Below are 12,602 nucleotides of genomic sequence, written 5' to 3' on the forward strand. Positions count from 1 at the left end.
GATGGAGATGCAATCTCTGCGGAAGTTTTCGACTGTGCACTGCACGAGTTTGGCATGAAGCATATTGGTGGATAGGGCGGTGCACTGTGAACAATCTAGAATGGTTGGTGTCCAGTAAGGTGTCAAGCAAAGATGCGCCCGTGTGGGGAGGGGTAGGTAATTACCCCGGCAAGTGGGTCAAACCTGTTAGCATCGCACACGGGCCACGACCAGCCGTGCGATGAAGGCATATCACACACGGACCGCAGCCCACCGTGTTTTGCTGGGCCGTGCGCATAAGCAACACTTCCATAGTGACTGGCCCGATACCTGTGTAAAATTAGTGCTTTTGCCCTTGCACGATTAAGGTATTATAGTTATATACTAGTTATCTATAGTTCTATACTAGTGCTACCAAATTTTATCTAGAATGTTGTGACCCAGTAAAAGAAATCAGATTCGAAGTTGATTGGAGTAATAAAAAACAAAGAGTCGAATGAGCTAGCTGTATGATCACCCCGATACTCTGCATATGCAGAATCTCAAACATATATATACATCCACAACAAATTAACCCTGCTAGGCTGCTAGCTAGCTAGAAAGTCATAAAAGTTTAGGTTAATACAATACTACCACTATCAAATTGCTACAGTACATGCCAAGGGTCAAGTAGATCAAACAGATAGGCTGAAGTTAATTAGTTGGGCATAAATTTTTGCCATGAGATCGAGAATTGCACGGGCCTGTCCAATAATGAGGCGCAGTGCAAAATCAATAGCAAATCCTATCATCAGGAGAAAGCGTTGTACTCCATGCATGTCTTTGATCAATACCGGCCTCAGCCTGTAATAGGCTGAAGATCCAGCTCGGTCTCAAGGGACTCTGCAGGAGAGTATCGGTCAATCAGCTGGAAACCCTAGCTATGGGTAGCTGCTTGGTTATCTGCCTTCCCTGATCTGAGACATGTCATGACTTCAGAGTTCAGATATAGACAGTAGGGAGATAATTCTGCATAAACGGAAGTAAAAATGAAATCAGAGTAGGTTAATTACACCATAGAAACATGCATACATGTGCATGATATGCATGTCTGAGATAAGAGAGAGAGAGAGAGAGAGGGAGAGAGAGAGAGAGAGAGAAAGAGAGAACAAACAGATCTATAAAAAGGGTGTAATTAAACACCAGAAAAACATTGGTGAAAACTTGGGACAGGATATGTTGTGCTTTAGTACACGGTACAACAACTATATACTACCTAGTGCATGGAATGGATAGTACATGCATGTATTTATGTAGTACACTATATATTATACGAACTTGTTGTCCAATCAATTAATTCACATGTACTATACATATTGAAGATCTCCGTGTAAATTGGTTGCAGCTGTATGCATATATACGTATCATCCATAAATACATGGCATGCCATATTGATCTGACAATATGTACATAGCTGGTCCCAGCTAGCTAGCTAGATACTGGAGTACAGTAGTACTCGTGAAGTCGTGATATATGCAACCGCAAGGAATTAAAGCCCTACTACACAAATGTATAATTCTATATCCAACCAACTACTAGTATATATCCATACATAACACGTAACCAAAGCCCTATTGCACAATTTAGTTGTTGGATGGGAATATTTGGTTTTCAGTGTGAAACATCACTGTAAATTTTGTGCAATAGAAGATGAAGTGACTAGCAAAATCTGGGCAAACAATTAGCATATCAGGAAGTCAAAAAAGAATTGAGGGAAATAGCCAACTAATCATTCATGTGTTAACTCAACTGAAGTATGTGACGATAAATATTTTAAAGCCTCCACCATGGAAAAAATAAATTAAAACATGTGCTTATATACATAAACTATCTCACAAGGTTGCACATTTTTCAAAGTTATTTCGGAGGATCCATTATCAGCTTCCTGGATTTTTCTTAAATCTCAGTCTTCTAAAATTGTGTACTAATTATTTGGCCTAAAATTGCAGTGCTCAAAGTGCAAGATTTTAAGAGAATTGAAATTGCTATAAACTTTAGTCTGTAGATGGAGGAAATATGTTTGGATGATCCAACTATTTACAAAGCTTGTAAACTCTTAATAATTACCATTATAGGTCGTCATCCATTTCTTACTCCTGGAGGCACGATGTCGCCAAGCAGTCCCATGTCAAACGAAACATCTGGAGGCACCAACGAGGACGGTGTCTGCGTCGCGGAGGCCATGGGGCTATAGCTAGTCGACCTTCGCAGTTCGTCGCCGCCGTTGAGCTGCTGCAAAGACGGCGGCACGGAGCTAACGGCGGATTCCGACGATGCAGGATTCATCTGTTGTCGGCGCAGGGGCGGCAGGTTGTACAGCTGCTGAGTTGACACGAACGACATCTGCTCCGCGAGCGCGACGGTGGCGCCGCCGTGGAAGTGCATGCCACCGCGCTGGAAGGAGGTCTGGTGGTGGCAGTGCTGGCCCTCGTAGGTGGTGATCACCACGGAGGGGTCCTCCGACGACCGCTCCACCCGCTTCTTCACGGTGCACTTGCTGTTGGTGCACCGGTAGTAGCTCCTGCTCAAGATCGAAAGCCAGCTCGGTGAGAAGAGAAAAGATGGAAATGAACCACCACAAGAAGATTGCATGCTTCCTATGCCTCATCTCAAATATCCTCACTCCTCATTAGTCACCCGTATCTACTCTTCAGATTCTGTAGCTACATTGGGTAAGCTCTTTGCCCTGCGGATTCTAGAGCTACATGGGGTAAAGCTCAGTTGGGAAAAAAAACATTCCATAGCTGCTACATGGGTTGGGCAATCAGACCTCTTTCCAGTACGGTAATTAACTGAAAATCTTATATATACTGTCTATATGGAATAACTGATCAGAGACAAAAAAGTCCAAATTAATCGCCAACCGCATCTGATCAAACAGCAATTCCATGATCAGTCAAGGTCGATCGTTATAAATTGCTTGCGCATGATTTTCTCTTAGAAAATGCTTGTGGTTTTCTTTGAGAGAAAAAGGAAGTGCGCCGAAATAAGAAACCAAAAGCTTTACCCTTGCCCATGTGTGCAAATAACAAATACTATTAGAACACTATACGCAACACAAGTGAAGTGATGGATAGATGTGGATCATGTACCTTGGGAAAGGGCTGTTCTTGACGGCTTTCTGCCCATACTTCCTCCATCTGTACCCATCCTCGAGGTGATCAACTTCGCTCTTGGTCACGAAGGCGAACCGCTGCTGCCGCGCCCGCTTCTGCCCCTTCTTCCCCGCCGTCGTCGGCTTCATGCTCCTGCGCGCACACATACATATCAACGCTTGATTTTTTAGGCAGAATTCTTCAAGATGGTTAGCTAGTACTCTCTCCGTAAAGAAATACCGGAATTACTGGCTAGCTAGCATGCTTTGCTCAACATGTATATTTCGAAATTAACATGTAGTAGTATGATCAAACGATCAGATCTAGAAGTGATGATGTATAGTACGCACGCGCAGTAATACATGCGTACGCGTATACGGATTGCGTACCAATACGTGAGGAAAGGGGACAGAAGAATAAACAAGGAACCAAGCGGCCGCTGTAGAGTAGAGAGTGTGGAGAGAGAGAGAGAAGAAAAAATAAAAGAGAAACCGCGTGAGAGTGAGACCGGGAACGATCTACTACGTAGTACGCACGCGAATCACGGCGGATCCGCGTGGACACGTCGCGGCCCGCCCGCGCTGCCGGAATTGCCCCTCGCGGACGCGCGATCCGCGTAACCATGTCGCAAGCAAAGATGAGAGGTGGACGGGCCGCTAGACTCACGCTGCGTCGGCGGCGCACTGCGGCTTGTCGGCGTTCTCCGCGGTGGCTGCGGCGCCGCCGTCGCCGCTGGAGCAGGAGGACGTGGCGCCGGCGGGCTCGCCTGACGCGGCCGGCATGATCTCGTCCGACGGCGCCAGCTGGACCTGCGCGGACGCGCTCGCCGCCGGCAGATCCAGCGGCGGCAGGTCCCCGGCGCCCGCGCCGAGGCCATCAGACCATCCGCCGAGCTCCGCGAACACCGACGACGAGTAATCCCCGAAGGCGTCGCCGGCGAACGGCGGCCAGTCCCCGCCTCCGCCCACCCCCTCCGGCCCGTCGCCCGCGGCGCCGGCCATGGCCCCCGACGACACCACGAGCACTCCGATCCGGCGGCGATCAAAGCTAGCTAGCTTCCGGGCTGTCGCTGCGAGAGAGAGAGAGACGAGCTACACTGGGTGTGCACTGCACCGGGGCTTGGGTTGGTTCTAGTTGTAGCGTGCGGCCGGGCCCTGGACGGTGGTGCGGCTGGCTGGGCTAGGACTAGGAGTAACAACTGGGGAGAGTAGGACTGGGGTCGCGCATCATTTTTGGTGCGGAGCGGAGCGGAGCAGACGCGTCGATAAGGAACGGATTTTTGGAACTTTCTCACGGTCTCGGTCTCCGTCGGTAACGTCTTGGTGGGTGGGTGACAGACGACTTGACGCTGGTGACCGCTGACAGAGAGAGCGCGCGCAAGTACCGGTACTTACTCAACGAATTACCGAAAATTACTGGATGGCATGGTAAAATCTCATGTAACAACCAATGGGATTGCACCAATCATCGGTGCAAGCCAGCCGTTGGTATCCCCGGACCCCGGACCACCTGGGTAAATATCCATGCCGGAGAAAGTTAGCACCCAGCAATGAAGTAGAGTCATATATACTACTCCCTCCGTTTTTAGTTAGTTTGTATATTAGCTTTGGTCAAAGTCAAGCTTTACAAACTTTGACCAAGTTTATATACAAAAATATTAAGATATACAATAACAAATCAACAACATTAGATTTATTATTAAATGTACTTTCACATCGTATAGATTTATTATGATAAATGTCTATATTGTTTTCTATAAACTTGGTCAAACTTTATGAAGCTTGACTTTAGTCAATTCTAATATGCAGAGTAAATAAAAACGAAGGGAGTACCTCTCTCTCAGTTTATAAGGCGTACGTGTGCTTCTAGGTCGTCAATTTGACCAACCTAATACAAGTCATATATTACAAAAAATATACCAATATAAACTTAAGATGTTCTATTTTCAAACCGTATAATTTTTGTGTTATATAGTTTATATGAAGGTGATAAAATTGGCAATCTAGGTATATGCGTAGGACTTGTAAACTGAAATGGAGGTAGTAGATTGCTCTCGATGTTTGGTTTAGTGTTTAAACTTTGATGAAAATATAAATTTGCGGTCACCTAACTTGACATTTACTTCGTAATACATATACGGTCAGAAAATGCGTATGTGGACATATCTGCCATGTCACGTGTGTATGGCCCCACTATCAGCCAATGGTGCTGCTTGACGTAACATATTTTTACAGAAAACATCCTCGTCCTTTTTTTTTCAGAAAAAGCCCTTGCGCATGGGAATCGGGTGGGATGAAAAAAAGAAAAATGTGCTTGACGGGCTCGATTTCCCAACCTCGCACATGGACGCACATGAGCTAACCACTGCACTATTTACTTCTTTTTTGTGGAAAGGTTATAATGACTAGCTTTATTAAATAAAACACGCATTACACCGTCCACGAGTTTTGCAGGGAAGACCATTTATTTGGTCATGTCTATAAAAAGGAAATATTAAATTTTATACTTTGGCAACGACGGCTGCTCGTATCTAAGCCAAGGTTTGTTTACTTGATTCTATTTTTTTTCTGTGAGGGACCGAAAAACCCGAGTTTCTGAAAATCTCGCTATTTTTCAAATTTCTTTGTTGAAAAATATTAAACAAATTTCAAATTCAAAAAGAATTAAGTAGTAAATATATTTGATCCAAGTGGTAGTTTAGCATGGAGAACTATCAGATAAAAACAATTTCCTCTTGTTTCCCCCTTAACCCAAGGCGGCTACGACAAACTCTTCCTTCAGACTTCACCAACTAGCCCGTGGATTCGCCTCCCCTCTGCCTGCCGCTCTGGTGGCCGGTGGCAAGGATGAGAATCCAGATGCCTTCGCTCTGGTTAGTAGATTAGGTTAAGATTTTGTTTAGTCCTCGCAGGTGGGGCACTCGGACAGATGGTGGCGCTTCTTCTTCGAGTTTTTCTTCTGGGCTCTAATCCTCCTTGGGTTCGTTCATCTGGACGTAGTCGATGGAGTTCCAACGTAGATTCCTACCGTCTCTTTGGGGCAGTAAGGTTAGGATTCTCTCATGTGACGAGATTTGATGTCAGGTGCTTCAGATCTATATATGCAAGGGTTCAACGGCGACGGCTGTGTCTCCAGGGCGTTGGTCCTTAGGGACACGTGTACGAAAATTTTTCGGCTGTCATCGACAAGGTGAAGCCGGCTCCGGTAGAGCAGTAGCGACAGGGGCGCGTCAGCGGCTCGTTCTGGCGGCAGTAGTGGTCGTTCGATGGTTTTGAAATCTTGATGTGATTTTTGTTATGTTTGATACGCTTTGTACTTTCGGGTCAGTTATCAGCGCATGTTCTAGCTAGCCACATACACCGAACCTGCAAAATTAGTTCCAGAAACTGTCCCATAAAGCAGTGGAAGTCAGTTAATCCCACTAATTCTCTAGCAATTTATCCGCGGGTAGCCGGGCCCAAGCTTTTAAAGCGCCCCCAAAATTAAACCTACCTCTGTCGGCTGTTAGTTTAGTTTGATTTGTACAATTATATGCTAGTCAAGGAGCATCTGCATCCATCTAGTGATCTAGTACTACTAAGAGTAGTATAGTAATATCTGAATGAAGATATCATCAACAACTAGTAGGTTTATTCGAATCAGAGATCAACAACTAGTAGCTGGGGCTCGCCCAACTCGACTGTGGCCTTGGAAGGGACAACAGTAAAAGGTTGAGGCGCGTGGGCCCAGTGAGAATCCTTTTGCACCTAACTTGGTCCGCACGAAACCACCATCCCTGTCCCTATGTAGTGTTGGCTTCATGTGAGGTACTCCTTCTGATTTTATTTACTCCTCATATTAGGTTTATCTAAAGTCAAACTTTATATACATTCGACAAGTTTGTAGAAAGATGTATTAACATGTCCGCCATCAAATATATATTATTAGATTCATCATTGCATATATTTTCACATTCATATAAATTTGTTATTGTATATGTTCATATTGTTTTCTACAAACTTAGTCAAACTTTATATAGTTTGACTTCAGTCAAAACTGATATGTGTAGTAAATAAAAACGGAGGAAGTGCTAGTAAATATTTATGAGAATGAGAAGTAATTTCACATCACATTGTTCCTATTTGTTTGGTTCTTGATCATGTTAGAGCATCTCCAGCCGTTGGTCCACCTAGGACGCATAAAAATCGCCCTCTGGGGGCGAGCCGGCGACACAATCGGCGCTGGGGGCGGTTTTGCACCCAGTCGTCGCCCCCAGGCGCCGAAATTGGCTCACTTTTCAGCCCAATTTTGGCGAATAAAGGGTCCATATGGGCAAGAATAGGTCCATATTCGGCATGGTTCGCCGTAGCTCGGCGTTCAATTATCAATGTAATTTTTTTTCTTATAACATATTTCATCACAAAAAATCAAATATTTCAACAAAATAGTACAACAACGAATAGTTCAATACAAATTATATAGTTCAACAAATAAAACTCATATTTCATCACACGTCGCGTCCGGCGTCCCCCTTGAGCCTCCATACGTGCTCAATCAGATCTTGCTGCAGTTGATGATGCACCTGTGGGTCTCGGATCTCCTGACGCATACTAAGATAGGCAGTCCAGGTTGTCGGGAGCTGGTGATCAACTTCGGCTAGAGGACCCTGCCTGTAGTATGGTTCAGTGTCAAACACTGGGTCTTCTTGCTCGCTCTCGATGATCATGTTGTGCAAGATGACACAGCAAGTCATAATCTCCCACATTTGGTCTTTCGACCAGGTCTGAGCGGGGGACTGGACAACAGCAAATCGAGATTGGAGCAAACCAAATGCTCGCTTGACATCCTTCCCGCAAGCCTCCTGAATCTTCGCAAACCGGGCGTTCTTGCCTCCTGGCACAGGGTTTGAGGTCGTCTTCACAAATGTCGACCATCTCGGATAGATGCCATCAGCTAGATAGTACCCCTTGTTGTAGTGCCGCCCATTGATCTCGAAGTTCACCGGAGGAGAATGACCTTCAACAAGCTTGGCAAAGACAGGAGAGTACTGCAGCACATTGATGTCATTGTGAGTTCCTGCCATACCAAAGGAGTGCCAAATCCAGAGGTCCTGTGTGGCCACCGCCTCAAGTACCACACTGCAACCGCCTTTGGCGCCTTTGTACATCCCCTGCCAAGCAAATGGGCAATTCTTGCATTTCCAATGCATGTAGTCGATGCTTCCAAGCATCCCAGGAAATCCTCTTGCTGCATTTTGTGCTAGGATCCGAGCAGTGTCTTCCGCATTGGGTGTTCTCAAGTATTGCGGTCCAAACACTGCCACCATTGCCCGACAGAACTTGTAGAAGCACTCTATGCTGGTGGACTCGGCCATGCGCCCATAGTCGTCAAGTGAATCACCGGGAGCTCTGTATGCAAGCATCCTCATCGCTGTCGTGCACTTCTGGATCGAGGTGAATCCAAGTTTGCCGGTGCAATCCATCTTGCACTTGAAGTAGTTGTCGAACTCCTGGATGGAATTCACAATTCCGAGGAAGAGCTTTCGGCTCATTCGATAACGGCGCCGAAATGTTTTGTCGCCGTGAAGTGGAGCATCGGCGAAGTAGTCGGAGTAGAGCATGCAGTAGCCTTCGAGATGATGCCGGTTTTTTGCTTTCACCCGCCCCGGCGCCGAGCCACCTCGCCGCGGCTTTTCATTGCTCGCCAGCAGCTGGGTGAGGGCGGCGAGCACCATCAGATGCTCTTCTTCCTGGACGTCGGCCTCGGCTTCCTCCTCCAGCAGCGCGGCGAGCGCTTCCTCGTCATCCGAGTCCATCGTCGAGGCAGGCAAATCGCCGAACACCTTACGCCCGGTGGGCGTGCCCCCGCCGCTAAACTGCCCCTCTGCGGCCGGAAACGGCGGCCGGAAACGCCCAGCTGCTGTTGGAGGGGCTGTCGCGACGAACCTCTGCTAATTTTCCGGCGGGGAATGGCTATCTAGCGGTGAAGAGCGGCGGGCGTCGCCGGGATATAGCTAGTGGCAGCCGAGGGCGCGGGGGGTGGAAGGCGAGTCGCGGAAGAAAATCTTGACTTTTCACCTGAGGGTGTGGGCCAGCCGCGCTTTTCCCTTGCGTCGGAGCCCCCGATCGCCCCCCAGTGCGCCGGGTTCGGCCTGCTCGCGCTGGGCAGAAAAAAGTACCGAACCGGCGCTTTTCGTCGTCCTGGGGGCACGACTAGAGCGTTTTTTTGGCGCCGGCGCCGAAAAAGTGGCTTAAAGGGGCCTATTGAAGGCGCGGCTGGAGATGCTCTTACAGACAAGTATTGCAATGTGCAATATGATTGTCTATATCTTACCGAAGGAAGATAATGAATCGTATGATAAGGAAAATAAACAGTTACTTATATACTACTACTACTACTTAATTCGATGTCCCTCCTGACATTTTTTTTCCCGATGAAGATAGCTCCCTCTTCGGTTTCATTTATCAGAAATCAACAGATGGTTAGGTTCTTTATGATGGAACAACCCACCAGGTTTTGGTTCCAAACTTGGCATTGATGGTCGTATTTTATAGATTTATTTCAAGCCCTTCGGCACTGTGCATTCAAAATATGTTTCCGTGACTCCATCGACTACGAAAGCGTAGTGGTGACTTCGTCAGTATCAAGATGTTGTGTCGGCTTAGGATTAAGTATATGTTTATGTATGTGAGCATCCGCCTTTGTACTATATTAAAAAAAATCTATATCTCTCCTGAATTTATTTATTTTTGTTTTCGACAGAGAGAGCACCATCTTCGGTTTCATTTGTGAGAAACCAAATGACTTTTATAGCAACTACCTACAGCAAAAGCAAGAAAAACGAACAGCCATGACAGGAAAGGAGAATCCTTGGTGGCAAATAATAATTCTGATCTTTTCGTCCTCCCTGTAGCATGCGAAGTTATCCAAGCGTTAAAACAATGCAAAAAGAAAAAACATGCAAGATGGATCTCACGGCTCACATGCATGTGAGGCTAGTACGTGACGCCATCTCTCATTCAATGCCCACCTAATTAACTGTGCACTTACTCAATTTTGTATGGACAGAAGCTTGCTGGTTTGACATGATTTTTGTGGGGGTAAAAGAATTTTATTTCATAATTATAGGCTTACAGACGAGAAGGCAAAAGTGCATCAATACAAGGTGATACTCTCTGTAGTCATGCCGCAATGCTATAATCAGCACGATTGTATAATGCGAGATGATCTACTACCCTATTTTAATCTCTAGTAAGTTTCTGAGAAATTAAGCACCTGTCTTCTATCAACGATATATCTCCGTTGTAAGGGTATCTTCAATGGCAACCAAAAAAATTTCTTCTGTATCCATCCATGGGCAGAGGAGATCAGTCCGCGGATATGGATGTGGGCGGTCGCCATCCAAGTTTAGCAGCATATATTTCAAGCTCTTTTTTAACAAACCGGATGAATTTGTGCAAACAAGGCTGGATTTCATATAAACATAACGGATTTCATATAAACACGTCCGGATTTCATCATTTACATCAAGGGGTGATAGTCCGGCGCTAAAGATATAATTAATACCTAATCTAAATGGTCGCCGGTGCCCGTTCCTCGTGTCCGACCATCAGCCCTGAGAACTGAAACTTCACCGTCTCCACTTTCCCTCGGCGTTCTCTAGGTCCGCCTCCGTAACCTCCGCCGCCGGAGGCCTGGGAAGTGAAGTTGTCCGCCTCCACATTGCCACCAAGCTTGGCGTCGACGGGAGGGAAGGAGCGGTGGCCTTCCCGCTAGACGAGCGGCGGCGGCCTACCGTGCACTACTCTTCCTCGCTGCCGGCGACGCCCGCGGATGTGTCGGCTTCATGGTCGCGGTGGCGGGGCGCAGACTTGGTGATGTCCTCCTCCTCGCCATCGGTCACCGAACACCGCCTCGCCCGCGTCGTCGCTCTCCTTGTAGGCGGCCGCCACCTCCGCCACCTTCTGGCGGTACCGCCAGAGCGAGGCAGATCTCATGTGCGGAGCGGCTGGCGGCGAGCTGCTCCTCCGCCTGCACGCGCTCCTGCAGGAGGTGGTTGTTGTAGGAGGCGTCAGCCTGAGCCTTCCGGAACTGTTCCTCCCGCTCCTCCCACACCATGTCCATGTAATGGGCACGGGCCTCGCCGATGGTCAAGGTGTAATGCACCGACGAGGATGGCATGGAGGATGGTGGCAAGGAGGAAGGCTGCGTCGGTTCGTCGTCAGCAGCGTCCTCCATTGGATGTTGTCGTCCTCCGACTGCCTGCCGGCCAGCCAGCCGACGGCAATGGCGGCCATTTCCTTCTTCTGATCCGATGTCAACCCGTCCTAGAGAGCTTTGGCGAGGAAGGGATCCATGGTGGGAGTGGTGCGGAGATGGATCGGAGGTGGATGGTTGTGATTATGGCTGGGGTAGCGGTTTATATAGCAATGGCGGGCGCCAGAGGGACAGATGGGTGGCGCCGGAGAATATGCCTCGGCAACTGCGTGCCATCAATGTGGGCGGCAGGCGGATGGAGAGGTAGCCATCGTGTCATTTGAGAGCGCGGCAGTCGCCTGCACCGGGAAGCGGCACGGGCGACGCTTTCTAGGCCGGCGCGTCACTTTAATACCGGCGCCAGTGAGCAGTCGCGTCTGCTCTGGCCGAGCATTAATGCGGACGCTGATGCTGTGGAGCAGCGCTGACCGAAAACGTGCGGGACGGGAAAGGGGTTTTTTGTGGGCCAACGCGGCCAGAAACGGACTTGGGAGCGGTCCGGACTTCCGCAAACCTCTCCCACATTTGTCTCTGATTTGCGAGAGAAAAACACGTCCGGACCGCGTCACGGACTAATACAGGCCCGTGTTGAATGGCTTTTATGATTTAAACGGTTGTAGGAGGTTTGAGAGTCGGTATTGAAGATGTCCTAAACTGATCATACGTGGAGCGAGATAAGCCATCACTAAATAAAATTACCAACGCCTTAGAGGAGTCTAACTGGACAATGACCGGGTCATCTGGATAGCCAGAGCCATCCTTGCATCAATGAATTTGTAAGAATGTCATGTGGATACGATAGTGCAATTCTTTTTTTTTGGAATATTTCAAATCTATTCGTCTTCAATCATGATAATACAACGAACAGAAAAAATAATAAAAATTATATCTAGATCTGTAGACTACTTAACTACGATTACAAACACTGAAGCAAGCCGAAGACGTGCCACCATCATCGTCCCTTCGTCGCTAGAGCCATGAAAAACTTGTTGTAGTAAAGAGTTGGAAAGTCGTTGTGTTAAGGTCCCATAGGATCAGCGCACCAAAACAGCAACCACCGCCGTTGAAGAGTAGCGTAGATCAAAAGGATCCACCCTGAAGACACACAAACGTAGATGAATTACGATCAGATCTGAGCAAATTCATCAAGGACAGATCTGTCGGAGACACACATTTACACACTTCCCGACGATGTTGGATGCATCACCGAGACAGAGGCTAAGCAAAGATAACTTTATTCCATACGCAGGGAGC

At 47.5% G+C, this 12,602-nt stretch overlaps 1 protein-coding gene across 1 annotated transcript; it reads right to left on the reverse strand.

Moving 5' to 3' along the window:
* Positions 1-489: 489 nt before the first annotated feature.
* On the reverse strand, positions 490-4,332 carry LOC125510649 (probable WRKY transcription factor 57). Its single transcript, XM_048675891.1, has 4 exons — positions 3,780-4,332; positions 3,111-3,266; positions 2,086-2,539; positions 490-987 (listed from the first exon to the last, which is right to left on the reverse strand). The coding sequence occupies exons 1-3, from the start codon at positions 4,112-4,114 to the stop codon at positions 2,098-2,100; spliced, it is 933 nt and encodes a 310-aa protein (XP_048531848.1). The 5' UTR covers positions 4,115-4,332; the 3' UTR covers positions 490-987; positions 2,086-2,097.
* Between the last annotated feature and the right edge of the window lie 8,270 nt (positions 4,333-12,602).

The sequence above is a fragment of the Triticum urartu genome, chromosome 5, assembly GCF_003073215.2.
Source record: "Triticum urartu cultivar G1812 chromosome 5, Tu2.1, whole genome shotgun sequence".
Taxonomy (NCBI): Eukaryota; Viridiplantae; Streptophyta; class Magnoliopsida; order Poales; family Poaceae; genus Triticum; species Triticum urartu.